Source organism: Apiotrichum porosum, assembly GCF_003942205.1.
Source record: "Apiotrichum porosum strain DSM 27194 chromosome Unknown scaffold_1, whole genome shotgun sequence".
NCBI classification, from domain to species: Eukaryota; Fungi; Basidiomycota; class Tremellomycetes; order Trichosporonales; family Trichosporonaceae; genus Apiotrichum; species Apiotrichum porosum.
Genome location: NW_021167108.1, coordinates 787911 through 815801, shown reverse-complemented (window position 1 = coordinate 815801; position 27891 = coordinate 787911). Strand labels below are relative to the sequence as shown.

The window sequence follows — 27891 nt, the reverse complement described above, 5'->3', positions numbered from 1 at the left end:
CCGCAAGCATGTGATGCGCCGGGAAAATGACCCTCACGCAAAAGGTCATCGCTGCTCTCGGTGGGATAATGGGCCGAGCCGAGCACCAGCTTTCGCCAATGCACCGAAACTCCCGCACTGCCGGTCTGGGACCCGCAGGTCATGCCGACCGACAGCCGCAAACTGCCTGCCGCAACACCCTCGCTCTTTGCCTCCCACAGTGATTCCAGTCCAGCGGCAGTATGCACGTGAGGCGGGCACGAGGGACACAGGCGCCATCCAGGACCCGCGCGCAGGCAGATGGACAGGACAGGACCACCACCCCATTAGGGCCGGTGTTCCAGGACCCCCCCCCCTCCTCCCCCCCCGGGCTCCCATCCTGGACCGGCTGTTCGCGGCGACACGCACCGTGATCGCCGCACATGCTCTGGGGACCCCAATGGCCAACGGGTGAGTGTCGTCCGTCCAGTGTACCAGTGTCCAGGCGTCATTTCAACAGCTTTACCAGGCTGTCCATGCTCCGCGGACAGGCCGCACAACAGTCCCGCTCTCGCACGCACGCACAGTGGTAGCTGCATCTCTGGTAAACTCACAGAGGCATCTCTGTAGCTGTTAATGCTCTTGATTGTGTGTGTTCTGATAAACTGGTGGTGCTTTTTCAGCGGAGACACCCATTCGGTGCTGTCGATGTTTGCATTCTGATAAACTGATTGTCCTTTTCTAGCGGGCGACCACCTTTGTGGCTCGCCTCATTCTCCTTTTTCGCAAAAACAGTTGTGCCGCCTGGGGCTACTCATGCGATGTGCGGTACGGCGGGTCTGTGTGCGCGCCGCTCAGTCGACCGACGCAGGAGACGCCTCCGCCTCCACCTCGACTTCACCCTTGAGCTGCTTCTCCTTGCGCTCGGCCGCCTTGTACAGCTGCGTGTACTTGCCGGACTTTTCGCACAGGCTCTTGAACAGCGACGTGTCCTTGCGGAGGAGGTTCTGCGCATTCATTGTCAGCCACGGCGGGTCCCATGCATGCGGGCAGGCAGGTGCTCAGGGATGCCTGGGCTCTGCCGCATGCGACTTAGCACCTACCATGGGAGTGTCAAACTCGGCAACGCCACCGTCCGAGAGCACAAGCAGGCGGTCATAGTCGATGATCGAGCTGAGACGGTGCGCGATGGTGATCAGGGTGCTCTCCTTGAACTCGGACCGGATGGCCTGCTGGATAGCCTCGTCCGTCGCAAAGTCAACCGACGCAGTCGCCTCGTCCATAATCTGCCAAGTGTCAGCTGGGGCCGTCCTTTGCCTTGCGCGCCACAATCCCCCGCTTGCACCACCTCGGTCTCCACCGAACGCTGGGCAACGTGGGCGGGCATGTGAACGAGCACATGTGGACCGAGGAACAGAGAGGCGTTTGCGGCGTCTGCCCATGTGGGTGCTCGTGTCCCAGAACAAACCCATCTCGGCTCAGAGGTCGGAGACACTCCGAGTCGAGTGGTTTGCTGTTGCTCGCGAAACATCGGAGGACGTCGGGGCACCACATTGCACGTCGGAGGGACGCCGAACTATTTCAGAGACTTACGATGAGGTTGGAGCGACGAAGCAGCGCGCGAGCCATGGCCACGAGCTGACGTTGGCCTTGGGAGAAGTTGGTGCCGCCGGCCGAGACTTCGGACGCGAGTGTGATCTGGAGACGGGGCGTGTGGAGGCCGGACGAACGACCGCTGGCGCTGTCGTCGGCAGCATTCTCAGCCGCAATCGCCACAAGACGAGGGTGTGTCGGTGCCGACTTGTTGAGCACCGGGGTCGCGGCACCACTCTCGGGGCGGCTACCCATGCGGCTTGCGGGTGCAGTGTCAGCAACGAGGTTGACGCGCTCGAGAGCATCGAGAAGGTCGGCATCGGTGTGTTCGCCAAAGGGGTCAAGGTTGTCGCGCACAGTACCCGAGAAAAGCACGGCGTCCTGGGGAATGTACGTGATACGCGAACGCAGGTCGTCGACACCGATCGAAGTGACATCAATACCGTCGATAAAGAGCTTGCCGGAAGCTGGGTCGGTGAAGCGAAGCAGACTGACGAGTTAGCACGATGGGGCATTGCTCGACTCACCTCATAGCCAGGGTGCTCTTGCCCGATCCAGTGCGTCCAATGAGACCAATCTTCTCACTAGCCTTGATGTCAAACGATCCCTTGAAGACGGTAGGCAGTTCGGGCGAGTACTTGATCTCGAGGTCCTGGGCACTGATAAAGCTCTCGGTCGTAGAGTACGAGGGCCAGTAGGCAGGCGGGCGGCTGCCCTCGATGACCGAGGGTGGCTCTTGAGGAATGTTCAAGTACTCTTCGACACGCTCCACACTGTTGAGGTCCATCTCCATCTCGCCCCAGAACCTCGAAAGCCAGTAGAACGACTGGACGAGACCGGACGCAGCCGAAATGGCCACACCTGCGCTACCGTCGGTCGTGGCGGCGCGGAGAACCATCAGGGTGGTGATAAAGACGCTGGCACCGCCGAGCACGTCGATGCGGACCATGAGCCAGCGGTTGGACATCCAGTAGTAGTAGAACGCCGACAGAGCCTGGTCGACCTGGACACACATGGTCTCGAAGAAGCGCGACTCGGCGGAAAAGGCACGGACAGTGATGACACCGTCGAGGAGCTCGGCGAAACCACTGAAGATGGGCGAGTTGGACGTGGCCTCCAAACGACGGAAGCTGCGACCGGCACGGAGGTAGAGGAGGGCGTAGCTGTAGTACAGGTAGCTCATAAAGGCCGCAGGGATGAGGAAAGACGGGACGATGTAGGCGACGACACCCAGGCGGACCAGGAGGGCGGCACCGTAGACTGCCACAGTGCGCAAACTGCCGCTGAGGCGTGTGTCGATGGTTTCAATGTCCTTGGAGAAACGGTCTGCGGCGTCAGTGTTGGTCTCCATGAAGTCCATGAAAGGGAAAACTGGGACCTTGATCAGCACACAAAAACACGCACTGAGAATACGGCCGAGCGGCGTCGTGTTGAAGAAGCGGATGGTGCTATGAATCACAGAGTCAAGAAGACGGTCGTGCAGAGTCTTGCCGGCACGGTATCCGCCCCATGCGCCGACAATCGACTGGATAATGCTGACGAAAGCAGAACCAAGCATGATCGCAGCGTACACGCCGAGGTAAAAGCCCGGGTTGGTGTCCGCAGACGGCAGGCTGGCGATGGAACCAACGTCCGCGCCCTGAACGACAAAGCCAGGAGCGGCAGTGACATTGTTCTGCGAGTGGTAGATAAAGTGGTGGTGGTAGTCGGTAGAAAGCTGCTTGTCGGGCAGGCTGTTGGCGTATCCAAACGAAAAGAAGTTGGTGACCTGAGTGTTGTACGCTTCGCCCCAGACACGAAGCCAGAACCACTCTGCAACCGCGTTCAACTGCGAGAGCACCAAGGTGATGACCCAAAAGACCAGCGTGATGTAGGTCGACGCCTGGATGTAAAGCTTGTAGGTGTGCCACTTGACGTTGCCGACGGCACGCTCCTCGTCCTTGACGAGCTTGCGACCTGGGCCCTTCTTCTTCTCGGTCTTCTTGGAGTCGTCCTCCTCGCCTTCAATCTCGTCGACGACATTGTCGGCAGACACAATCTCCAGCTTGGTCACCTCAGCCTCCTCAACTGCCACAACGCCGTCGAGGTCGCCGGTCTCGCGCAGGTGTTCGGGCGCACCCTGGCAGTCCACGCGACCGTCCAGGATTCGAACGATGTAGTCGGCCGTCGGAAGGAGCAGGTCCAGGTGGTGAGAGACCAGGATCTGTGGGGAGGCGTATCAGTAATGCTTTTGCGGGCCGATATCATGCCGGCCCGACTCAAACGGCACGCGGAATACGCACCACTGTGCGGCCCTTGAGCAACGGCCCGTTGAGACACTTGTCCACGAGGTGTTTGGCCGTGTGCGAGTCCACCGCGGCCAGAGGATCGTCCAGGAGCACGTGTTGCGCAAACGAGTAGACGGCACGCGCAAGAGCGACTCGGGCCTTTTGACCACCACTGAGAGAAACCTGAGGCATGTGGTTAGGAATGTATCGCCGCTCCCCGTTCTGACACCATGTACTCACGCCCTTTGCGCCGATCTCGGTCTGGTCGCCGTCCTCGAGAATGTCAAAGTCGGTCCGACTGTAACGTCAGCGCCAGCCCATTGTCCTCCTCCCCTCTTCCCCAAACTCACAGGGCACAGGCATCAACGCAGGCCTCGTAACGCTCCTCGTCGACCTGCTCGCCAAACAGAATGTTGTCCTTGATAGTCTTTTGCTGAAGCCATGGCGTCTGCGCAGCATACGCCACAGAGTTACGGAGACCGGTGGTGTGATCGACTTGAGTAAGGTACTTGGGCAGGTGGGTCTCACCCTGGACGATGTCCATCTCGCCAAGAAGACCGGTGAGGATGGCGGTTTTACCCGCACCCGTAGGCCCAGTGACCACAGTCAGTTTTCCGAGTGGGAAATCGACAGTAACGTTTGACAGTTCAAACACCTCGGGGACAGACTCGACCGAAGAAGATTCGGGGCCCTCGGCATCAGGTGACGATGCACCGTTGCCATTGCCGTTCTCGCCAGCCTGGCCATTCTCGGTCTTGTCCTTGTCACCAGCGTTCCACCTGAGGGTGGCCTTGGTGAAGCCAATCTTGCTGTCGCTGCTCGGCGCCTCGTGACGCTTGAGCGACGACACCCAGTCAGGCACTTCCTCCTCTTCAAGGAAGGACTGGATACGACCCAGGGCAACCTTGGACTGGAGGATCCAGACAATGAACATGGGGATCGAGTTGAGAGGCATACGAAGCATGCTGAAGAGCGCAATGGACTCGAAAGCGATTGCCACGGTGAGCTTCTCCTTGGCGATGACAATGAAGCTGTTTCATCAGTTGAGTTCGCGAATCCAATACAACTCACCAGAAGAATGAGAGGAGTGAGACCATGATGGGGACAAGCGACCAGAGGAGCGAGAACATCAGGTTGTTCAAGATGGCTAAAGGTTAGCTTACGGTCATCGCTTTAGCACCTACATCGAATCATTTGCTTGAGCTCGCCCTTGCGCGCGTCCGAGGCGCGCTTCTCCCACTTCTCTGTCCACGCAAAGAACTGGTCGGGTCAGTGTACGTGTAGCAAACCAGACTCACCTTGATAAAAGTAATAGCGCCAATGAGCTCATTCATCACGTTAATACGCTTGTCACGAGCCTTGAGGAGGTCCTTCTGGATCTGCGCGGGTCAGTGGTCACCAGCGAAGCCTACTCACCCCGACGGCACGGCGCGAGATCCAAGAGTTTATCGGAGTGGCGATCACGACGGCAATGACCCCGGCGAACGCAGACCACCCCAGGAGACTAATGTCAGTTATGTCCGTTCGGTCAAGGTCAAACTCACCCGTAAAGGAGAGTACAGGCGACAGTGATCTCGATGGGGTTCGCGTAGATGATGTTGAGGAAGGACACAGTCATTGCGATACTGCAGGGTCAGTGCTGTCCACGATTCAGCCAACGCACCGGTTGGCATCACCAGACATGAGGTTGACGACCTTGCCGGCGTTGGCGTTGGTCTTCTTCTCCTCCTTGCCGTCCTTTCCATCCTTTCCATCCTTGGCAACGTCCTTGCCGTCCTTCGAGACATTGCTGGTCTCCTCCTCCTTGGGGTTGATGACACCCGAAGCATCCTTGCGACGGAGGGCCTTGTCACAGAGAGCAGCAATGAGGCTGCCCTTGATACGCACAGAAGCACGGCGACACGCCCAGAGGTGAATCAGGTCGAAAACAGACTTGGACACGCTAGCGAGGAATGCCAGGAATGCAAAAGTGTAGGCCTGAGCAAGGGCACCGTCGTGACCATTGCGGTGATGGCTGATGGCAGTGCTGAATGTGTATCAGTTTCAAACACTCAGCCTTTGATGCCACATTGAACACGTACAGGATCTTGCCAAGGAAGAATGGCGACAGGTAGTTCAGGCAGACGGAGACGAATGTGAGACTAAGGTCGACGAACACGTCGAAGCGGTTGGCCAGGGCAAGCTTCCGAAGCAGGGTGTTGGCGACCACATCCTGCAGCAAGCGGAAGGTGTTGGCAGTCTGTTGGGTAGGCGACAGCTTCGGGAGCTCCTCGGGCGTAAGCTCGTTGCTTGCAGTGTACTTGATGAACGAGGACACCCAGGAAAAGGTGATCCACTGCCAGAACGTCGCAGTGTCGTCCATGCCCAGCTGGGGCTAGTACACATTAGTCGGTAGCCAACAACCTTTGGAGCCACCACACTCACAGCACGAGCAAGCACGATGGGCGAGCTAAAGCGAAGCTGGCTCGCAAGCAGGACCAACATCAGAGTCGTTGTCAGGTTGGCAGTCTCGAATATGAGCGCCTGCTGGGTTGCCCACACGGGGAACTCGCCATTGGCGAGACGGGCGTTGCCAACGTCAATCCACACGGCGACGCTGTAAGCGCACAGCACGGCATAGATTAACAAAGACGACCCGGGCGGAGTCACAGGTGGGTGAACAACCGTGCGCACAGTGAGGAATAACTAGATGCTTGTTAGCGCGCGGCGCGCTTGTCTTAGTGCGGCGTGCCCGCCACTGCAGAACCTACCCAGACAATAACCATGCCACCGGCGAGAAGGGCGGTCTTGAGGTCGACAGTACTGGTGTTGATAGCAAGTGCAAGCTCATCGCCAAACACGATGGTCCACGCGAGCAGCTCCATGCCGCTCAGGAAGCCGAGGAGGGGATGCAAGAAGCCCGCAGGAGCAAACTGGGCCGCCTTGCGCTCGGCGACGGCGGGTTCGACATTGCTGGGGACAGCTGAGAGGGGGTAGGTATCAGTGAAGGCCCAGTCGAGAGCACGCTTGATGGGCGGGATACGGGTCACGGCGGAGGCGGCGATGATGCCCAGAGGGAGCAGTGTCCGAACTGCCGCCAACTTGGGATACGGTATGGGCCCCTCGCTGACCTGTGTGGAGGCGACATTAGCTTGAGCGACGCGTCGTGAGTGAGTGGCCGGCATACGCACAATCATGGCGAGCAGGTGGTTCTCGCTGTGAGGTTGTCGGTACGAAAGTGCTATGGCCTGGACCTGTTATGGGGGTGACGGATGTGTTGGGAGACATTGAGATATCGGAGCGAGTGTGGCCTGAAATAGTAGCGCGCGCCGAAAGACGTCACCTGCGCCGCGAAAGCGTTTGCCTCGTGCGGGAGACGCGCGGTGGTCGCTCTCAGGCACACCAGCCACAACTCCAAGCACACACATGGTACACAGGCTGTACCCATGTACCCATATGGGTCAGCCTGCTGCGGAGATTACAGATTGACAGATTACAGGCGGGCCAGCGTGATCAGCGAGATGTGGTAATGGAGTGGCAGGCACCAAGTAAACAATTAGAACAACTTTGAATTCACTTTAGCACTGTGCACGCCTATAAAACATTAGGCACCCACCTTCTTTCCCCCCACGTGGTCACGTGCCTACCACCTTTCACTGACGCTTTCACCAGCTTTTTGCGGTCACAAGTCAATCATCCACCAACATTGACGTTTGCTCGTGCACTCCACCACCAACAACACTTGTCTATCCACCTCGGCATCCGCCCCCTTCTCCCCTTCACCCCTTCAAACTACCGCCCTACCACCGACTCTTACCTCCCCGATGTCCCTCGACTCGGACCGCGAGCTCGCGCGCCTCTGGCGCGTCTCCAAGACCGTTCACGAGATGATCCGTGACCGCGTGCGTATTTGGTCACCTGGGAGCTGTAACATATCCCTCACTTGAGGATGTGCTGCTCCCTTCTCCAACAATTGGTAATGGTATACTAATGGCAGGGCTACGAGGTTGCCGACTACGAGATCAACATTGGCTTCGACGAGTTCAAGGACCTTTACGGTGGTGGCGGCAGTGTCGAGTGCGTAGGCGGCTTCATACATCCAGTTGGCTGCCGTGTTTTCCCAATCAGCTGGATGATGCTGCACGATAAGCTCCTGGGACATGAGCTGACACCTCCAGCCGTGGACGTATGGCCTTCCACGCCAACCACAAGGACGACCAGCGTGACAGGATATATGTTTACTTCTGCTCCGAGAAGAACGTCTCCAAGGCGGCTATGAAGAGGTGAGTGAAGACGGGGCCACGCGGAGGATGTGCTACAGCGGCCGCGTTGGCTGGTGGTCTGGTCTGCCCTCCAGCCAGATGGCTAGCTGGTCCGCGACGAGGTGGTCCCCCTCCCCTCATCGACACCAGTGTTGGACCCCAACCTCTCACTTTGCCCGTGCTTCTGCTGACAATCCAGCTTCATCACCTCGCTGGACGGCGTGGGCGCAAAACGCGGTATTATTATCTGGAGCGAGAAGATCTCGCCGGCAGCCAAGAAGACCCTTGTGGAGATGCAGTCCGAGTACCACCTCGAGGACTTTGCCGAGGCCGACCTGCTTGTCAACATTACCAAGCACTTCCTCGTTCCCAAGCACCAGATCATGACCCCCGAGGAGAAGTCGGCTCTCATCAAGCGTTACCGCCTCAAGGACACCCAGCTGCCCCGTATCCTGGTCACCGACCCCGTTGCCCGCTACTACGGCATGCGTAGGGGACAGGTCATGCGCATCGAGCGCGCGTCGCAGACTGCTGGACGGTGAGTTGATACTGCAAAAGGGAGAGAGAGAGAGAGAGAGAGGAGCTGTGGGTTTGCAAGTCCCAGCGCTGCGAGTCCCAGTTCAGCGAGTCATCCAGCCATTTTGGTCACCGCCGAATTGGACGCATTGAGCAACGCATTCCCTAGACTTTGCCGACTTTGGAGATTCCCGTGAACACTGCTGACGTCTCAGATACATTACATACCGCATCTGCATGTGAGGTGGCATAGATAGGAGCTTGATGGCATTGTATGATATGAGCGTGTGGGCAGATGAGATGGGTTGCATTGGTGGGTGGTGGCAGCTGCAATCCACACTCCCCAACTCACCTTTTTATATACCGCTTTGCTCCCCAACTCACCTTTTTATATACCGCTTTGCCGTAGTCGGTCGGGCGGGGGAGTTTATCCGGGGCTGCCAAACGCACCAGGGCCCAGGGAACGACGGCGGCAGGCAATGCAACGCTTCCACCCCCGCCCCGCGCTCACCCACACCCCCGGCCACACCGCTCAACCCCGCCAAATCGGGACACTCACCCTTCGTCGTCGTTCGTCGTTGTCCATCCATCCATCCCACTCGCCTGCCCCCACACCATGTCCAGACCTCTGGCAGGACCCAGCCCCCTCGCAGGCGGCATGCCACGCGCAGGCCCGTCGCCGCGCGCAGGTCCGTCACCCCTCTCCGGCCCATCACCCCGTCCCGTCGTCGCCCCCAGCCCACGGCAAATGTCGGCGCCGTCGCCGGCGGCCGGTCGAGCCCGTGGACTACCAACCCCAACTCGCCCATCACCTGCTGCCCTCCCCGGCCCAACAGGCGGTCCTGGGAGCCCATCTGTCGCTGGTCCCAGTCTCAAGCGTCGTGATACGGGTACCGGCAAGGATGGCAAGGACTCTCCGGCCGCCAAGAGGACCAAGCTGTCGCCAGGGGCGGCCTGGATTGCGGCTCAGGTCGACGTGATGCAGAGACAATACAAGGTATGTTCGCGGCCCACTCCCAGACCACTGACGGCGCAGAACGCTCTCGTCACAGCAGCAATGATTTGCCAGTTCCAAGCCGACTGCAAAGCAATGTACGTCACACGAGTCCTCATAGCCACTTGCTGCTGTGTGTCCCCAACTGACTCGTTTCCGCAGTGGGTACAGGCCCAAACCACCACGCCGACTCGAGGTCCGACTCGAAGCCGCTTGGCGCAACTATGATGCGACACGGCGACATGTCGAGTGGTTCATCAGCCAGAACCAAGAGTATGCCGCTGCGCCGGACAAGTTTGCCCCTCGCCGGCCCCCGCCGCTGGCCCCGGCCCCGATCCCGACGCCCTCGCCAGCGGTGACGACCGTGCCGACCCACCTCGCGGCTCTGCCAGTGGCGAGCCCCATCCCCCTATCGTCCGCCTCGTTCCTCGCCGACCGGCCACAGCCACAGATGGTCCCGCAGACGGCGCAAGCTGACGGCGGACTGGACGGACTGTTCCCGGAGGGCTTGGATCTGAACGGTCTTGGAATGGACGAGCTCAATGCCATCATTGCAGGTGGCAGCGAGTTTTCGGGTGACCTCAATGCGCTCGGCCTTGGAGGAGCAGGAGGGAGCGGAGGCGCGGATGGAAGTGGCATGACGCCAAATACATCCAAGATGTTGGAAACGATGGGCGCGAGTCAGAACCAGAACCAACAGCAACACCAACAGCAGCAACCACCACCACAACAGCTGCAACAACAGTTGCAACAACAGCAGCAGCAGCAACAGCAACAACAGCAACAACAGCAACAGCAGCAACAGCAGCAACAGCAGCAACAACAACAGCCACAGCCTGTCCAGAACATGAACGCCGTAGCGTCCGGTTCAACATCAACACAGCCACAGGCGCCCATTCCCACCGCACAGGACGCAGGGATGTTTGACTTCAACTTTGGCGACACGGATGGAGTGGACCTCAACAACCTCGACTTCAGCGCCCTCGAGGGCCTATTTGGAGACGATGGCAGCGGCGGCGGAGACACGGACATGAGCTCCTTCGGGGCTCTGCTTGCAGGCGGTGCCGGCGGAGAGCAGCAACAGGAGCAGAAGCCGGAAGTCAAGATGGAGCCTCCCAAGGTCGAGCAACCTCAGCCTCAGCCTATAGAGCAAAAGGTCGAGGTCAAGGAGCAGCCTGCTCCCCCACCTCCCGAGCCTGTACCTGCCCCCGTCGAGCCTGTACCTGTCCCACAGCCAGCCCCCGTTGTCGAGGCACCACCACCGCCGCCGCCGCCGGTTCCCGAGCCTGCGCCAGAGCCTGCACCACAGCCTGTGGCTGAGGTTGTGCCCGAGCCCCAGCCCGACTTGGACAACTATGGCGGAGGAGACATGGGTGGAGAGTTCACCAGTGACCTCAACTTTGACGACTTCAACTTTGACCAGATGCCCAACGTCGACGGCGACGAGTTTGCAAGTCTGTTCGCCGAGTTCAAGTAACCAGAACGACTGTCAAGACCCTCTCCTCCCTGTATCATCTCTTGTCGCGCGCCGATCTCGACTGTCACTATCTGTTCACCATGGCCCTACCCAAGGTCCTGGATCTTATCCCTCTCTACTGCCTGTGTGGCCTGCTGCAACTGTCACAGCCCTTGCAATCTGCTAGTATCTCACTCTCTACGCCCTGATAGGTTTGGCGCTTTAAAATATCTCCTGTATCTACGTCCGCTACAGTTCTACTTGTACATCAATGCACCGCCCTATGCGCTTACATCGATCCCCACGTCGTCCCAAGCCCTCACCGAAGGGTCGTCGTCGGTCTTGACGTCGTATGTCGCGTCGGGCACCGACTTGATGGTCGTGCGGCAGACGCTAAGAACATGTCAGCAGACTTGTTTGCAACCCATGGGTGGTTTGCTGCTGGTACTTACTTGCACTTGCGCGTAAAGTCGCTAAAGGTGCCAAACTCGGCAAAGTGGAGCTGGCTTTGCCAAATGTTATACTTGATAAACCCAGCCTGGACGCGCGCGTCGGTGGTGACGATGAGGATGAACGTGTTCTTGGTAAGCGGCTCCAGGACGACGGTACACCCATCAAACGTCGACTCAAAGCCGACAAACTGCTCGCCGGTACGCTGGCACGTCTTGCGGAAACTCTTGACAATGTCGCTGATCTTTTCAAAGCGCTCCCTGTCCAGGCGGCCGTAGCCGCGCGTGACCTCTGTAGAGTCGTAGTCGTTCGGGTCTGCGTCGAGCGGGGAGCCAGACTTGGCCATTGTGAGGAAGGTCTCGCCCTCAAACACCACAGCCTCGGCGGCGCCGCACAGGTCGCGCAGGAAGGTGAGGTGGGTTATGATGAGCTGGATGTTCGGGATAAGGGTGTGGATGACTCCCGACCACGCCTGTTACCGTTAGTTTGGGGATCTGCATCCTGCGAACTCACCCTGTACAGCGACTCGTCCCAGATACTTGTGGGGAAGCAGCGGCACGTCCCCGCCGCGCTCACGTCTGCGGACACGCGCTCGTCGAGCGCGAGGATCTCGGCCTTGCGCTCATTGTACTTGGTCCGCTTGGGGTCTTCCTTGTCGATGAGGTCCATCTTGTTGATGAGCACCCAGACACCGGCATCCGAGCTGTTTTCGCGCAGCGCAACGAGGTTATCTTCAAAGTACCGCATGTCAGTGTCCCAGTCCTCGGACGTGACGTCAAAGACATAGATGAGGACGGCGACGTTGGAGAAGATGGTGTCGCGCTGGGCGAGGAGGTAGTTGTCCAAAAAGGCGTCTTGGCCACCACAATCCCAGAGGTTCTGAATGTTAGATCAAGAGACGATGGACGTCGTATCTAACGTACGAGGACAAGGGAGCCCAACAGTCGGACGGCGCTCTGCTCCACATCAATGGTCATGCCCAGGCGCTTCGTGTCCTTGGCCGTATAGTTTGAGCTGAGAGGTCAGCGTTGTCAAAGTGAGGTGCATCCTCGCAACGCACAAGATGACTGAGCGCATCGACGTCTTGCCGCTCCCTGTGTACATTCAGCATACTCTCTCTCGCTCGCTCGCCACCGTATCTGAGGGCGATTGACTTACCAGACTTGCCCATGAGCAGCACCTAGTTCCGTCAGCTATGGCGCAAAACAGGCAGCTCACCTTTCTCCGAGATGCCGACGACATGGTGAGGGTGAATGGACTTGCAGTGTTGAGGTGAATGTTACTTGTGTCGAGTCTGTCTGGGCCGCGCATGACGTCGGGAGCTGGGTGGGACTTGCAGGAGGGAAAGGTGGGGGCGAGAGGTCGACCGTGGGAGACCACTGTTCACTGTGGAGAATGACGCAGGATGTGGGGGGGACGCGACGAGGACGATGCCTGTCAATGTCGGCGCGTTGAGTTGTTTCTTTTGTTGTGTTCAACGCGACAGTCTATCGTCCAACATTCTCTCTTGTCATCACGCTCACGATGGTCACACGCAGGACGCCCCGTGCAGGTGGCGCATCCACCAGCTCGAGCCTCGCCGGAGCCCCATCATCCACAGCACGAACGCCTCGCGGCAAGGGCTCAGGCCCGGCGCGCGCCGCCGCAGCGAAAGCAAAGACGAACCAGAAGAACGATGACAGCAAGACGACATCACCGTACTTTGACAAAATGGCGGGAAAGGGGAAAGGCAGAGCCAGGAAACCGGCCAAAGAGGACAGCGACGACGAGCTGAGCGATGTGCCCGAACCGACGGGCCTTACGAGCGAAAGCGAGAGTGACGACGACGACGACGAGAGTGGTTCTGGTTCTGGCTTTGGTACGGGGTCCGATTCGGATTCAGACCCAGCCTCTGGCGATGCGTTTGAGCCAGAGTCGGAATCCGAGCACGAGGAAGCGGCCGAGTCGGACATGGACAGCGAGGACCTCGATGCCCCAGCCCACAAGGGCAAGCGCAAGAGCACGGCGTTTGGCCACCGTACAACCCCCGGTAACCTGGACACGTCCAAACGCGCCAAGGTGGCCACGGCGCCGAAAAATGGGAAGACCAAGGGCAAGGCCATCGAGGTGGACGACGACTCGGACATTGAGCTCGAGGAGGGACAGAAGGTTATTGGCCGTATCCACTCTGCTCCAAAGACTGGTCTCGGTGAGCTCCCTAAATGGCTGTGTTGAGCTGAACATCCAGTGCCGCCTGGTCAGATTAGCGCCAACACTCTCAACTTCCTCGAGTGTCTCATGTATCCCGAGAACAACGATCGCGACTGGTTCAGGAGCCATGAGCCAGCGTTCAGGATGGCAGAGAAGGTTAGCTTCGCACGCGCTGCCGAAACTGACACTGGCAGGAATTCAAAGACTTTGTCCAAGTCCTCCAGGTCCACCTGTCCGAGGCCGATACGCAACTGCCCATCGTGCCTGCGCGCGACATTGTCGTACGTGGTACCTCATCCTTCTGAGCTGACCCCGCCAGCACCGTATCTACCGCGACGTGCGCTTCTCAGCCGACAAGTCACCATACAAGGCCAACTTTGCGCTCTCGACCTCGCGGTCAGGCCGTAGGGGAATCTGGGCCGGATACCACCTCTACGTCCAGCCTGGTGGCTCGTTGATTGCGTGCGGGACATGGCAGCCCGAACGCGACGTGCTGCAGCGTATCCGTACGCGACTCCTCTCCGACCCGGACACCTTGAGGCAAGCAATCAGCGCGCCGGCCTTTGTCAAGATGTTTGGTCCGGCCAAGCCACACGAAAAGGGCCACAGGCAGAATATCTACGGTCATCCCGATATGCTCAAGGTCGCGCCCAAGGGGGTGGATAGGACACACAAGGATATCGACTTGCTCAAGCTCCGGTCCATCACCGTTGTCAAGTAGTGAGCTATACTTTTTCTGCGGTTAGCTGACATTCAGTTTCACAGACAAAGAGGTGCTTGCGCCAGACTTTGTGGATAAGGCCAAGGCAGTCGTGGCGGTCATGGCGCCGTTTGTTCATACGTGAGTTGTAACATCCTTGCCCAACTGACCAGACAGATTGAACGACTACATTGCGCCATTCGCTGCTGCAGACGACAGTGACGACTCGGACATCGAGGCCCTGGACCAGTAGACCTGCTCTTCGGTTGGGTGTCTGTCTATACATGCATGTTGTATTCTTATCACTACTTGACCCTCGGGGGACGGTGTCGTGGTGTCCATGGGCCAAGGCTACCATCCTGAGCCGTGTCAGTTCTGCAAGAAGGCGAGGAGTTTCTACACTTACCGCATAGAAGTCCATCGGGTAGTCGCCAGCACCCTTCTCGGTACCGGCGAGGTCCAAGCCCTCCCAACCAGTGATACGTCCAGCAGCCACGCTCGCCTCGTAGGGGCTGAGCAAAGGACGGGAGAAGGCGTATCCCCAGTCAATACTCAAGCGGGGACACGATGTCTGCACAAAGGTTGAAATCTCCTCCTCGGAGAACAGGGCCAGCTTTTGCGGCGACATTTCCGACAACAAGATCAAGAGTGGCGGGACGGCGTCGGGTGGCAGACCGGCAGTGACGGTCTGGAGGACGCTGACGGATCCTTGGCGGCCGAGGGTGCCGAGAATGACGGCCCAGCTGGCGGCTCCGCGGTCCAAGAGAGCACGGCGGGCGGTCTTGACAGCGTCGCCACGGACAGTGCGCATCTCGGCGTGCTCGTACGTCTCGCGCGTAAACTTCTTCGAGTACGGGTCGAAACGGAAGGCCGGGACAGTCGGGTTGGCGATCATGATGGACTCGAGGTGGAAGCGGCCGTCACCGACGTAGCTGATGTGTGAGCTAAACTCTGAGATGGAAACAACTCACATCAACGCGTCGACGTCGCCAAGCTTGGGCGCTGTGCAACCCAGGATCTCACCGGGAGACAGTGGGCGGGTCTGGGGGACGGTAATGTCGTACTTGCCCCTCCAGACACCAATCTCGCCCTTGCGGACCTTTGCCAGCGCCTGGTCCTCTCCCGCGTCCTCGGCAGCCGCCTCCTCGTCAAGAGGGGGGAGGGCCTTCTCCAAATCGTCACGGAGCGACTGGACAGCAGCGACAAACTGGATAGTGCCGACCAGTGCCAGGCGGGTAGGCAGCTCCTCACTCTCCACACCCTCCTTTCCAGTCATCTTGGCCTTGTCGTCCTCCTCGAGTTCAATGCCGACCTTGGCACCCGGTGCGGCCGGAGCAGCACCGAGAACTGCACGGGCAAAAGCGTCGCGAGACGACGGGAAATTCCGGCGCACACTGTACGCGAGGTGCGGTGCGTCAATGGCAATCTCGACAAAGATGTAGAGTGTCTTGATGCTGGTCTGGTTGACGGGGATGAGGCACGAGTGGCCATAGTGCACGATCATCTCGGCGCCGAGCTCGCGGGCGGTAAAGTCGTCGATACAGCACGCGCCGTACGTCACGTCGGCGAGGAGCAGGGGCTGTGCGCCGGTAAACCTTGTTGTCAGCTAATATGTGCAGAATCCCTTAGCTCACCTCTCAACAATGTCCGCAATGGCTGTGCCATACATCATCAGACCCTCGGGCATCTGCAGTGCGACAGTCTTGACACCCTCGCGGCGGACATGGTGGATCGTCTTCGGGATCTCAAAGTTGTAGTTTTGCGGCAAGGCTGGGGGGTCATCATGTCAGCTTGAGTCTCCTTCCATCGTCTAATAGACCAGGAAACCCACCCCTCATAGCCTCCTTGAGCGCTGGGTCATTGAGGATCTCGTCGGGAATCTGGTTGGCGACCTTTCTGGGAGCAGCACGGCTACCGGTTGCGCGTGCCGACGTGCCCACAAAGCGCTTGCGGGGCTTTGTGGTTGGCGCCTTGGCGATCTCTGCCACAGCAGGGCGGTCGATTCCCTCAGTCGCGGGGTCCATTGTTGGGTGAGCTTTGTGCAAGACAGTGGTAAACAGTTGACAAATCGGTGGTTTGCGAGCACATGGTCGCCGAAGTCTCTCCAACTTCTTCAGTTGCCACCGGACTTTCCCACGGTCGATTTCAACATGTCTCTTAGGGATCGTTGCGCGAATGCAACCTCAATCAACAACCCTTTTCCACCTTCATTTACGCATACGCGCGCCATCACACACACGATGGACATCGAGACCAACCTCGCCGCCACCGCTGCGGCACGTAAAGAGCGCCTCATCGCACTGAGGAAACGCAAGGCGAACCACGACGCCGGCGGTTCCACCAGCGGCACGTTTACCTTCAAGCAGCGCAACTTCGACCCCGAGACGCGCCAGGCTCGCGTGCGCGTTGCCGGCGAGGCCGAGGAGAACACTGTCGAGAAGGAGGTCGAGGGCCTTGCAGAGGCCATTGTCGCCGAGGACGAGGAGCGCCGCGCCGAGGAGCTGGTGAGTGGCTGCTTTTGGTGGATCCTGTTCGAGCTACAATTAACACGCGTTTTGCGCAGGACCTGTTCAACATCCAGCCCAAGCGCCCGAATTGGGACCTCAAGCGCGACATGAACGTGCGCATGGGCAAGCTGGAGCGTAAAACAAACGAGGCGATCGCGACCATCTTCCGCCAACGGTTGCAAGCGATGCGAAAGGACAAGGGCGGGCAGGTCGACCTTGTGGCCAGCATCAACGCTGCCGAGCACGAGCGCGACGCTGTCGGCGGCGGCGAGGCGAGCGACGACGAGTAGACGGTGACCCGACATACACCCACACATGTATTGTATTGCTATAGCGGCGTCGTGCTTGGTCCTTTACTTACGACTTGTTGAACACCGTGGCTTACTGATTGGGCAACCCAATGGAAGGAAGCTGGGAGACACTTGCTGGGGATGCCCTAACGTGTTCTCATCGAGCGCATAGGTTGGGTTTGGTCGGTCTCCCTCGCTCAGAACCTATGTCCTGCGGAGAACCGAAGCTGCACGAGTCTCTCGTCACAGCTTGCCAGCGTTGAAGCGGCGACGGCACTCGGTATGACCTCCTTGCGCTGTTGCACCGCGGTGTATGGTACAGTGGTACATCTGCCGGTGGTTACAGCTGCTGCCGAAGCATGCCTGGATGTGACTGCTGTGACTTCGTGACCCCCCGAAGGCGACAAGTACCCAACGGGGGTGCAGTGAAATCACCGCCATGGAGGGCGATGTCCTACGACCAGTGACCAGTGGCACACCCTCATCGTCCCTCGGCGCCACCATGTCCTCCAACTGGCCCGCCGGCATGGCATGAATCATGTGTTTCTGTCATCGCAAATGGGTGTTATTCTACAACAATGATCAAAACTCTGGTCCTCGTTCTCCTCCCGTCCTCATTCTTCGCACTGGTGTGTGCACAATTGTCCGATTTGTTGGTTCCAGTACCATTAGCAGTGATGTGTGGGATGTGGTAGTAGGTTTGTGGTGTGGTGGGGTGTTTCGTATCCGCGGCGGCCCCATTTTCATTTTGCTGTACACGCGAGCACGCCCACGTCCCATGGGGTGCCCATGGGCCATGGGCTGTGAACGGGGCGCAGCAATTGTATTGGGGTGGGGGGGACGAGTGGGGAGTGGGGCGGTGACGCGAGCCAGTACTGTCGAGGCGCGGGGCATCTGGTGTGTTCGGCCTGGGCGGTGTCGTCGTCGGTGGGGTAACTCAAATTACTGCCTTGTATCGGCATGTGTACTTCTGTTCTGCTGTGTAGGTCGGCAAATTACTGAATGTCGATGTGTAGTGAGGATAACGGGGCAAGCAGGGGTGTGTAGATGGCCTGCGGCAGGGAAAGAGCGTTACCGGCCTGTCGTGTCGCGGTCCTCTTGCGAAGGCATGGCGGTTACCGGTGAGGTGGGAACCGAGGTTGGCCTAGACCGCAGCGCGAGCGGCGACGGCGGTGCTGATCCCTGTGGACCCGACACACCGTGGAGGGATACAGGAGGGCCTGGAGTCAGAGGAGTCGACCCACCGGTCGCTGACGACGTGCCAGTGCGTGTCCCCGGTGCAACCGTACCCGCGGGCGACTCGTCTTCGTCGTCCCACATGAGCTCCTCGTACCGTGGTGGGAGCTCAAAGACGCGCCTGCTGCTAGGACCAGTACCGGCCACGCGACCGGCGTCACGGTGGACGACATATTCTGCCGGTTGACTGCGGCGTCGGCGCGGGGGAGGGACTGGCTGTCCTGAAGCACCAATGGTAGGAGATGACGGCGCGCTACCGAGGTGGGCGAGAGTCTCGCGCTTAAACTCGGCAACATTCACAGGGTTGGCCTCCTCCTCATCACTGTCGTGGTCCGCACCCGTGGGGTCATGGAGGACGAGCGGGCCACGACGCGCGATGCCCGTAGTGCTCTCCGCAGGCGTGTGTGCAAGTGGTGGGTACGAGACCAGGCCGTCGATGGACGCTTGACGCCCGATAAAGTCGGCGCCACTGTTACGCAGGTCCGAGACACGGTCAAACGACATGTTGCGGAGCACTGGCGACGACAGCGGTGATGTGGCGTACTGGTACGAGTAAGGTGGCTCCTCGTACATGGTCGCTGAGCGCATGGATACGTTGGACGCCTGCGCAGCGTGAATGTACGGTGTGACCTCGCGGAAATCGGCTGACGAGCTTGGCGAGGGGTACTCCATGCCGCTGACTGCAGAGATCGGGCGGGGGGTAGGCGAGGTCGTAATGTTGGGTAGGCGGCGGCTGCCAGCCGTACCGGGTGGTGGTGTACCGCCGTCAATCGAGTCGTGCTCGTTGCCGATGAGGTCGAGCTGCGTGTCGGCACCATGTCCGTGGCCGGGCGAGTAGCGCGCAATGTTTCGATTGGGTCCACGCTTCCTGTCCATTTTGCCAAACGTGGCCAGGTTCACGATACTTGGCTTGGTGAGACCTGCCTTGACAGCACGCTGGCGGTGCTTGCGTATACGACAGCACCACCACAATACCATGCACATGAGGAACGTCCCGAGTGCCGAGAAGACGCATGCGAGGATGATGCCGATGCTGGACGTGCTGCGCTTGGGTGTGCTGGTGCTGGAATCGTCCGTGGGACCAACCGAGCCTGAAGTCGAGTCTGCAGTCACCGAGGGGACGGCACCAGAACTAGACAGGCAAGCGGAATCGCCTTGGCCAACAGTCATCATCTCACTGGAACCACCCGAGGCCCACTCCTCCAGGCTGCCGATACCCGCAACCAGAATGAAGCGAGTGCCCTTGGCGAGGTTGATGGTCCAGTTCATGTGAGTGATACCCTGGCTGGTCCATGTCGTCGGCGTATCGGAGAGACTCGAGGCTGGGAGTCCATCTGCGAATTTGGACGTTTTGCTGTACGTGATGGGCAATGAGAATGAGTTGCCCAGTGGGATGATGCCGAAAATAGTCGGCGGGACAGTGGTGTTGCCCGACGACTTGTTGCTGCTGCTCATGTCGTCGAGCACGTTGGTAGAGTCCACCGCTGCCACATCGCGTGCGAGGTTGAGGTTGATTGAAACTTCCTCGGTCTCGTCGTCGCCCGGAACACTTCGTCGCGTATCTGTGATGGCGCTCTCAAGTGACGTCGGCCACGTGATGCTCATGTTGGAGCATTGTGGTGGGAGGCTGTTGGGATTGGTGATGTTGAACGCAAATGTGTAGAGGCTGTTGATCGCACTGTCCGAAAGGAAACACGACGAGTCGCCTGTAGGCGAGCTGCCGACAGCTGCGTCGTTAGATCATGCTCTTCGACCTGCATAGAGACGACTGGCTCCTCCATCCCAACTTTTTTCTGCGTGCGCAAGCAACGCCGCAAACCGCTCAGACTTCCGTTTCAGTCAGGGGAGTCGCAGCAATGGACGCGCCATTATGCAGCCATCCGCCAGAGCTCTCAGGAAAACGCTGCGAGGGGATCGGCGCCAACGGTCCCCCAATGAAGACGGCGCGTGAGCACCGCCCTCCATTGTCCACTTGCATACCCACTTTCCCGACCAAAGTGGGCAAGTAGCAACAAGCGAGGACACACCGCGCCCCCCCGTAGACGAGGTGTGTGCGCACGTCGTGTGCAACGGCCACGCCACATCCTTCTTCACCACCCCAGAAACGAGACGCCGATAGGGCGATAGATTCTCAACTCACTGAGGACGGTAGTGGTGCCGGCATATTCGATTCCACCGTTTCCCCACACTGTCAACATGAACTGGAGGCCGGCCGGCTGGTTGATTGGGAGAGTGTACGAGTTTGTCCCGTTGGGAATAGTGGCGATCCATTGCTGTGGTTGCGTGAGCACAACCCCCAAAGTTGGGTCCGATAGAGGCTAGATACACTCTCATTGCCTCTGGGCGATGCCCGCTCGCAATGCCAAGTGATCCCTGCCTCCCCAGTGTACGTACATTGTAGCCATGGGATACGAAGGTGGTTGCTGCGCCATCAGTATTTGTGCGGGCTCTCAAAACAATCTCCACTAACGGGTTAAGAGCAAATGATATGGCCCAGTGTCGCCATACCACGAGACGTTGGCGTTTCCGCACTGCACTGGGCTTGATGACCGTCAGCTACGTTAAAGGTTTAAAGCCTGCGCCGGGCGTCGTGGTCACGACCCGCGGCAGGTCCGAGATGCCGGAACTCACTCATCCATGTTCACCGTCAGATACCCGGCCCTCGCCGTGCCGAGGCACGCGGCGAGAACAGCGTACCAGACCCAGCAGAACATGCCCTTGTGGAACATGGTTGTTGAAGACGGGCTCGTGGTAGCGGTGACCGTAGAACTAGGTAGGACGCGGAGCGGCGACGAGTGCCGAGACGCGAACAACAGAGGAACGACGGGCGCCGAGGCGCAGCGCGCGCCCAAGTGGGACTCGGGTCGAGACCGTGGTTGTCGAGGGCTGGAGGCCGTCGCCAAACAGCGTCAGCAGCCGTAGGGAGTTGGCACGTCGCGCGATAACAGTCGACGGAGCGGAGACGTCGAGAACGAGTGTGCAATGGGGGACACGTAGAAGAAAGGCGTTCGGTAGACTGGGATTGGCCTGGAGAGGTAGATCCGCAGTTTCCAGTGTACGCGTTCGCAGCAAACGGCGTGGAGGCTTGGAGGCTTTGAAGGGAGGGGGGACGAGTAGCGCCAGGTGCACCCAACAATGGCGGAGAGGGACGGGTGCGCGTGGGTCCTGCCGGGTGAGGTCACAAGGTTGAAATTTTCGATGCGCGTCGAGCGCGTGGCGATGGAGAGCAGAGGTGAAGAGGGACGGAGTACAGCTGCCTTGGTGATGACGGGTGCGCAGCGTCCTGCGCTGCGAGGCCGTGTGGTGGTGGACAAGAGTGGGAGAATGGGTTGAACTGAACAAATCGTTAATCCGGTTCACCCGTACGGGGCCGGTGGTCGCCGTCGGAGCGCAAGGCTGACTGCAGGCCGTTCGGTCGGTTCCATCCCTCTGTGCCCCGTTGTTGGTGCGGCCTGTGCTTTGGACCCACACCACCTGCAAAACCGACCTAGGTGTGTAGGTGCAGGGCACAAATGAGACCATTGAGGGGAGGGCCAGCACATGCGCGTTTTCCCTGCCCTGTTGCCACCGTTTGTTCCGTGTGTCGTGGGTAGTCTGCTCATGACGTCGCTGTTCCCCTACCAGGTCTCTGTGGCGAGTGAGATCCGTGGCATCTCGCATCCTCTCAGCCCCTCCTCTGCCAACAACGCTCTGTTACCAGGCCACACACGCTGTGTTCTAATCAACGCCCACTGGCCACTGGCCACTGGCCATAGCATGACACAGCGCCAACAATCGTACCCAACGCACCAGCCCACAGCTCCCTCTCGGCACGGAGCACCTCCGACTGCACGGGTTTAAACAGTGTGCGTTGGGTTCCTGCCAACCTCGGCAGTTGCCCCTAACCGCCCCGTTCAAGCTCCGTGTCTTGTCAGCTTGTCATTCCTGCCAGCACATGGTGCCCAGTAGCCCTGCAACCTTCGTTTGATGAACTGCACAGGGGCAAACCGAGCGGTACCCAGGGTTCAACAAACAGCAGATCAGAGATGGCGGTTCTGGACGACGACGCAATGACGACAATGATCACTCATGTTGCTTCCGACCGAGACTGCGGCGCACACACGGCCACACCATCCACAATGTAAACAGCGCGTGCATGCGGCCAGCCGACGAAGCCCAGCTTTATCCTCCCATTTGAAACCCCCCCCCCCCCAGCCTCAACCACAGCCTGTCTCGTGTGGCCTGTGTGTGGGTTGTACCCAACGACAAAAATGTGAACGCCGACGCCGTACCGAAGAGGCACAGAGGCACCGATTTCCTGGGTTCTGTCGCTGTCCCTGTCACCCACAGGCCACAGGCCGTTCGGACCCCGCGCACCGCTGCTGCTCCGCCGCCTCTGGTGTCGGCAACACCGAACAGCACAGCCCTCGCGCCACACAGGGAGGTGACATGGCCATGGATCAGCGCGTGTTCGTACAGCGGGGTACAGCACACCGTGGCGCAACGCGACGGAGCAATAGGTGACAAGCGGTTTGAGCCCATGCGAGGCCATGCGAGGCCGTCCTCGGCGTCGGCTTTGCAATTTCTTTGTCCTCTGATCCTCTGGCAGATGCACGCTGCACGCTGTGATACAGAAATCCTGACTCGCAACAGCCACACGCGCCGATCGCGCGCCATCTGTGGCAGGATTGGCAGGATTGGCAGGATTTGCGGCACCCTCTCGCCTCTTTTTGTTGCATATTCTTTTTTGGGTACGCGGAGCCGGAATCGGGCTGGGCAGCCCAAGACACGGCGAGGGCACACACCGGACGTGTTTCGCGTACGCTCTTGTCCACACGTGCACCGAGATCTACGGCGATGACAATGGCCAGTGGCCTGTGGCAGTTAAATTTGGGCCAGGGGGGGAAAGTGCATCAGAGATCCGCGCGGACGTGGCCTGTGGCCAGTCAGAGGATCAGAGGCTGCTGCTTTCCTCGACAGACATGACCGCGACCCAAACCCTTTTGTTTTGTGTGCACTCGGCGTATGCTGTCTGCCTCGACCTGCTACATTGTGTAGTACCCAAACAACCTGAGAGTATGGGAAGCTGGGAACGAGTAACGAGAGGGCGTTGGTGTGGAGAGAAGGTGCCTGATCTCACTCGTTTGAGGTGTATGTAACATGCAACATGGCCCTCTGCGCCTCTGCTAAAGACAAGAGGAAACATGGAAACACAGTATGCTGGGCGCGTTCATGGCACTGCCGGACGTTGTGTGTTTTGCGCCTCAGGCCGATACGCACTATCAAGGTGGCTACGGCTACGGCTACGGCAATACTGCTATCTCACCCCAATACTGCTATCTCACCCAACACAGGTGAACACAGTATGGCAGGCGTCTTTCTGGCTCCCCACCGCGTTACGTGTTTTGGGTCCTCAGGCAGATAGATACCCACCATTCAGCCGAGTGGCGGTAGCAGGTGCGGCCGTACTGCGTTCTCTTGCGCCCCCCGCAGATGGATATTGCAGGTTGTGCTCATCCGTAGCATGCCATACCACGTCTGTCCCCCAGTGGCCAGTGACTTCCTGTGATCCAGCCAAAATGCATAAAAATGTAACGTCTACTACACCGCGACACCCGAGCCTACCAACCACCAAGACCCAGTCCGCTGTCCTCGTCCTTTGCGCCAGCACCGACCTCCTTGGCACCGCCAAACATCGACTTCAAGTCGACACCGCCAGCACGCTTGACAACGTCCACGACACCGACAACGGCAGTCTGCGACTTGGACGGCTTGCCCGTCTTGCGTGCCGTTGAGGGGTCCGCCTTGACCACGGACACTGGTGCGGGGATGGGGACGGGCGCAGGTGCCGGTGCGGGGGCACGGGCGGGCTTGACGACGGCAGGCTTGGTGGCCTTCTCGGCGGCCTTGACGGGTACGGGGGCTGCTGCGGGCTTCTCGGCGACAGGGACGGCGACAGCAGGAGTGGCTTGGACGTTCTTGCCGTGCTTGCGCTTACGCTTCTTGCGCTCGGGCTCGGCGACCTCCACAGCAGCGGCGACAGGAGTGGGGGCAGAAACAGGAGCGGGAGTGGCGGGAGCCTTGCCCTTGGCAGCCGGCGAAGGCTTGGAGGTCTTGGGCTCGGTGGCCGCGGGGGTCTCGTCGTCACCCTCAAAGTCAAAGTAGCGCTCCTTGCGCTTCTTCTCGACTGGCTTCCGCTCGGCCTTGTCGCCCTTGTCGGTCCTGGACCTCTCAGGACGCTCACCGCGGGGCTTGTCGCCGCGAGGTTTGTCGCTCCTGGGCCTGTCGGACTTGGGACGCTCGCTCCTAGGCTTGTCCGACTTGCCGTCCTCCCTCCTGCGCTTCTCGGGCTTGCCGCCCTCAACACGCTGGCGCTTGCGGTCACCACCCTCCTCCTTCTCGTCACCTTCGGCCTCAACATCGTCCTTGCCGGCACCGCCCCAGGTCCTCATCTTCTGGTTACCGGCGTTGGCACCCGTGGGCTGCATCTTCTTCTCGCGACGCTCGCGGGCCCTACGCTCCTGCTTGGTCTCGGGAGCGACGCCTGCACGCTTACGCTCAACGACGCGCTTCGAGTCAATGATCTGCAAACGGGGCATGGCGGGGGAAGCCTGCAGGAGCTCGGCGTACTTGGGCTCCTCAAGGGCGAGAGGGTTGGCCTGGAGGGTGAGCATGCGGAGGTGCCAAATGTTCTTGGGCTTGGTGGCGGTGGGACCGAGGCCAAACGCAGTCGTAACAGCTGAGAAGGGGAGCGAACAGTTGCCGACATCGAGCACCTCGAGGCCATCGCCCTTACGGCCGGCATCGTCCTTGTCCTTGCCAACGAGAGCCAGGGATCCAGTTCCCCAGGTAGCGAGGTGGGAGGGGAGGGACTCGAGACGGGGCAAGTTGTTGGCGCGCACGTCACGAAGGAGGGGAAGAGCCGAGAGGTCGGGAAGGCCGCGGGCATCCAGACGGGGGCAGTGGGAGAAGGTGAGCTTGGCGAGGTGGGGGAGGGTCGAGAGCGTGGTAGGGAGGGAGGAGAGAACGGGTGAGTGGGAGACAACTGGAATATGTTAGCTAGAGTACATGACGATGTCTTCAGCTTACTGAGAGAGTTCAGTTGGCTCCAGCCGCCAACGACCTCGGCGTCCAGAGACGACCACTCGTTGTTCATCGCAACCACTGCCTTGAGCTTGCTCAGGTCGCCGAGCTCCTTGGGCAGCGTCTTGCGGCCACAGGCGCTAATGTTGAGCACGGCGAGGCCCTCGAGGCCGCCAATAGCGTCCCAGCCCTTCTCAATGTGGCAACCCTTGACACTGAGCCAGGTGACTCCAGTGCCAGCGAGCCAAGAGACGTCGGTGCACGAGCTTCCCTCCAGGTCCACGCGGGTGACACCAGCAAGACGCTCGGCAGGGGGAGGAAGCTCGAATGCCTGTTGCGAGTACACCAATGCACGGGCAGTACGGATGGCCTTGGAGGTGTACAGCTCGGGGTTGGGGTCTTGCTTCTCTTGCCTCCTGTCCGGGTGGACGCCCTTGCCCTTCTTGTCTTCGTCGTCCTCGTCGCCATCCTTGCGGCTCTTGTTGTTGTTGAACTTGCCCTTGTCGCCACGGAGGGGCTTGACGGGGCGGGATGAGCCTTCAGCGGGCTTGGCTGTCTGCTCCTTGTCCTTCTGAGCCTGCTGCTCACGCTTGCGACTGCGTGCTGCTCCTCTGTCCATGGTGTGGTTGTCGTTGGGGATGTGTGTTAGACGACAGTGGGACGTATGAGGTTCTATTCCTCTCCCTCCACCGGCCGCGCGCCGCTCAACTTTTGAGATTGCCTGGGACCACGTGTATTTGCTTCCGTTCACAACGTTCCCTCTGAAGTTCGGGTCAAAACTCGAAAGATGGTCCACCTGCAAAGAAGTGTCAAACGGACCACTCGTCGTCACCACCACCCTCGGCTCAGCACCCCACGCTCAACAACGACACTCGTTGACTGAGGAGGACTATACCGATTCGTCTATAATCCCCGTTTCCTGCTCCCGGAATGCTTGCGTCCACCTCCCGCGCGGTCCTCCGCTCGTCCCGCTCGATGGCGGCCGGCAAGGCGCCTGCCTTCTCCGTGAGTGTCCCCGACTTGGGTATGAGGACCATGGGGACCACATGGAGAGGATACGAAAGTGCTCCAGCATTTACTGCCAGCTGCTGGCTCTCTTGACTTGTCTCTGTCTCTCTCGCACATGCCCTTGTCTCTCCTCCGCCTCGGATCGACGTCACCTTCCTCTACAAACCGCTGACATTGATCCTTCCAGACCTCGGCACCCGCCTCGAAGAAGAAGACTGTTGTCGTCGAGCTCCTGCACGATGTGAAGAACCTTGGCATGAGGCGTGCGTGATCCTGCCCTTTCTCTGACGGCACAACCGAGCTGACGAGCGTCTAGACGACCATGTCGAGATTTCCGAGGGCCAGATGCGCAACAGCCTCGCTCCTTACCGTCTCGCCCGTTACATTCCCTACAAGATGCCCAAGACTGCGCCGCGTGTTTGGACCACACCACGAGTACGTTTGAAGACCAGCGTGCCAGATCTCCAGCTGGAGCTCATGTTCATGACTGGGGCTCTACGAGCACACCCTGTCACAGTACCTGTACTGACTGTTTAGGGCCATGTGGCCAAGCCCGACGTCGACGGTTACCTCGAGGACGGCTCGCAGTCGCACCTGCACCCCAACACCCCGGGAAACACCCGCCCCGCGGTCCCCACTCCCACTGAACTGCTCAACAAGCTGTTCCTCGTCCCGGAGACTCTGCCCTTCCACCGCCGCACAGTTGGCGATGACACCGACGCCATCCATGGCTCCATCACCATCTCAGACGTCTACATCCGTCTGGCCAAGCAGCACGGCATGAAGAGCGCGGACTTTGAGGTCAACTGGGTCGACCGCGACGAGCAAGAGCGCATGAAGGCGCTGGGCGGCTGGCCAGCGACTATTGCTGTCAAGGGGTACGCCGGCGAGCAGATTGCCGTTACGGTGGAGGTTATTCGCCAGGAGTAGAGTAGACAATGCATTGGAACCTTGCACTTGAAGCAGAGCCCTTGTTATGCCTTGATTGTGCTGCAGCTGTACGCAGTCGATACGCGCGCGCGCCTCGTCTGCACGACGAGCTAGAGATAGGTGCAACGGGGAGGGGCATCTGGTCCCGCGCGCGCGCGACTGGCCCCGGACGTGCAATTGATTGACCTGGGGGCGGCGTCGTGTCGTGTCCGCCGAGAGCCCCTTCACCGTCTGCGCACAAAGTAAGGTTTCTTGTTCGCTTTCCCGGTCTCGCTCGCCATTCTGTGTCCCCCCACGCGCCAGTAGTGCGCTGGCATCATCTCTCGTCGCGTTTCCTTTCGTCAATCGCTGCAACCCCCCCACGGCCATCCGAGCCAACCTTTTTCCTTTGGATTCGTCGTCTCGAGCTACTTTAGCTCGTTTGCCCAAGATTGCACCCTCCTGTACGTCCTTGCTCCCTCCCCCTCTCGCCCTGAATGGCCTGAACGCCTCC

The 27891-nt window shown here is 59.6% G+C and overlaps 10 protein-coding genes across 10 annotated transcripts; 5 read left to right on the top strand and 5 right to left on the bottom strand.

Moving 5' to 3' along the window:
- Positions 1–812: 812 nt before the first annotated feature.
- EHS24_000273 (uncharacterized protein) lies at positions 813–6994 on the bottom strand (the record flags this gene model as incomplete). The annotated part of the gene is made up of 18 exons (XM_028616108.1): positions 813–965; positions 1062–1244; positions 1552–2041; positions 2079–2922; positions 2956–3754; positions 3834–4001; positions 4059–4116; positions 4169–4849; positions 4890–4965; positions 5003–5078; positions 5117–5197; positions 5235–5322; positions 5363–5443; positions 5482–5844; positions 5900–6192; positions 6243–6503; positions 6569–6928; positions 6989–6994. The coding sequence occupies 18 exons, from the start codon at positions 6992–6994 to the stop codon at positions 813–815; spliced, it is 5061 nt and encodes a 1686-aa protein (XP_028479965.1).
- Positions 6995–7621: 627 nt separating this feature from the next.
- Positions 7622–8772, top strand: RPB5 (DNA-directed RNA polymerases II 24 kDa polypeptide (RNA polymerase II subunit 5); the record flags this gene model as incomplete). The annotated part of the gene is made up of 5 exons (XM_028616107.1): positions 7622–7699; positions 7795–7874; positions 7976–8080; positions 8259–8597; positions 8664–8772. The coding sequence occupies 5 exons, from the start codon at positions 7622–7624 to the stop codon at positions 8770–8772; spliced, it is 711 nt and encodes a 236-aa protein (XP_028479964.1).
- A 419-nt stretch (positions 8773–9191) lies between these two features.
- Positions 9192–11046, top strand: EHS24_000271 (uncharacterized protein; the record flags this gene model as incomplete). Its single annotated transcript, XM_028616106.1, has 3 exons — positions 9192–9572; positions 9612–9667; positions 9732–11046. The coding sequence occupies 3 exons, from the start codon at positions 9192–9194 to the stop codon at positions 11044–11046; spliced, it is 1752 nt and encodes a 583-aa protein (XP_028479963.1).
- Positions 11047–11132: 86 nt separating this feature from the next.
- On the bottom strand, positions 11133–12717 carry GTR1 (GTP-binding protein gtr1; the record flags this gene model as incomplete). Its single annotated transcript, XM_028616105.1, has 8 exons — positions 11133–11180; positions 11319–11418; positions 11478–11947; positions 11989–12354; positions 12399–12489; positions 12536–12569; positions 12634–12655; positions 12694–12717. 8 exons carry the CDS (start codon positions 12715–12717, stop codon positions 11133–11135), a joined length of 1155 nt encoding a protein of 384 aa, XP_028479962.1.
- A 282-nt stretch (positions 12718–12999) lies between these two features.
- EHS24_000269 (uncharacterized protein) lies at positions 13000–14618 on the top strand (the record flags this gene model as incomplete). Its single annotated transcript, XM_028616104.1, has 6 exons — positions 13000–13663; positions 13703–13821; positions 13860–13946; positions 13985–14385; positions 14423–14506; positions 14543–14618. The coding sequence occupies 6 exons, from the start codon at positions 13000–13002 to the stop codon at positions 14616–14618; spliced, it is 1431 nt and encodes a 476-aa protein (XP_028479961.1).
- Positions 14619–14670: 52 nt separating this feature from the next.
- Positions 14671–16389, bottom strand: DPH1 (Diphthamide biosynthesis protein 1; the record flags this gene model as incomplete). Its single annotated transcript, XM_028616103.1, has 5 exons — positions 14671–14724; positions 14772–15297; positions 15337–15960; positions 16000–16135; positions 16197–16389. The coding sequence occupies 5 exons, from the start codon at positions 16387–16389 to the stop codon at positions 14671–14673; spliced, it is 1533 nt and encodes a 510-aa protein (XP_028479960.1).
- Positions 16390–16605: 216 nt separating this feature from the next.
- Positions 16606–17162, top strand: EHS24_000267 (uncharacterized protein; the record flags this gene model as incomplete). The annotated part of the gene is made up of 2 exons (XM_028616102.1): positions 16606–16869; positions 16929–17162. 2 exons carry the CDS (start codon positions 16606–16608, stop codon positions 17160–17162), a joined length of 498 nt encoding a protein of 165 aa, XP_028479959.1.
- Positions 17163–18233: 1071 nt separating this feature from the next.
- On the bottom strand, positions 18234–21127 carry EHS24_000266 (uncharacterized protein; the record flags this gene model as incomplete). Its single annotated transcript, XM_028616101.1, has 5 exons — positions 18234–20125; positions 20539–20671; positions 20793–20821; positions 20869–20939; positions 21030–21127. 5 exons carry the CDS (start codon positions 21125–21127, stop codon positions 18234–18236), a joined length of 2223 nt encoding a protein of 740 aa, XP_028479958.1.
- A 2871-nt stretch (positions 21128–23998) lies between these two features.
- EHS24_000265 (uncharacterized protein) lies at positions 23999–26079 on the bottom strand (the record flags this gene model as incomplete). The annotated part of the gene is made up of 2 exons (XM_028616100.1): positions 23999–25422; positions 25467–26079. The coding sequence occupies 2 exons, from the start codon at positions 26077–26079 to the stop codon at positions 23999–24001; spliced, it is 2037 nt and encodes a 678-aa protein (XP_028479957.1).
- A 311-nt stretch (positions 26080–26390) lies between these two features.
- On the top strand, positions 26391–27398 carry EHS24_000264 (uncharacterized protein; the record flags this gene model as incomplete). Its single annotated transcript, XM_028616099.1, has 4 exons — positions 26391–26465; positions 26656–26731; positions 26785–26903; positions 27006–27398. The coding sequence occupies 4 exons, from the start codon at positions 26391–26393 to the stop codon at positions 27396–27398; spliced, it is 663 nt and encodes a 220-aa protein (XP_028479956.1).
- Between the last annotated feature and the right edge of the window lie 493 nt (positions 27399–27891).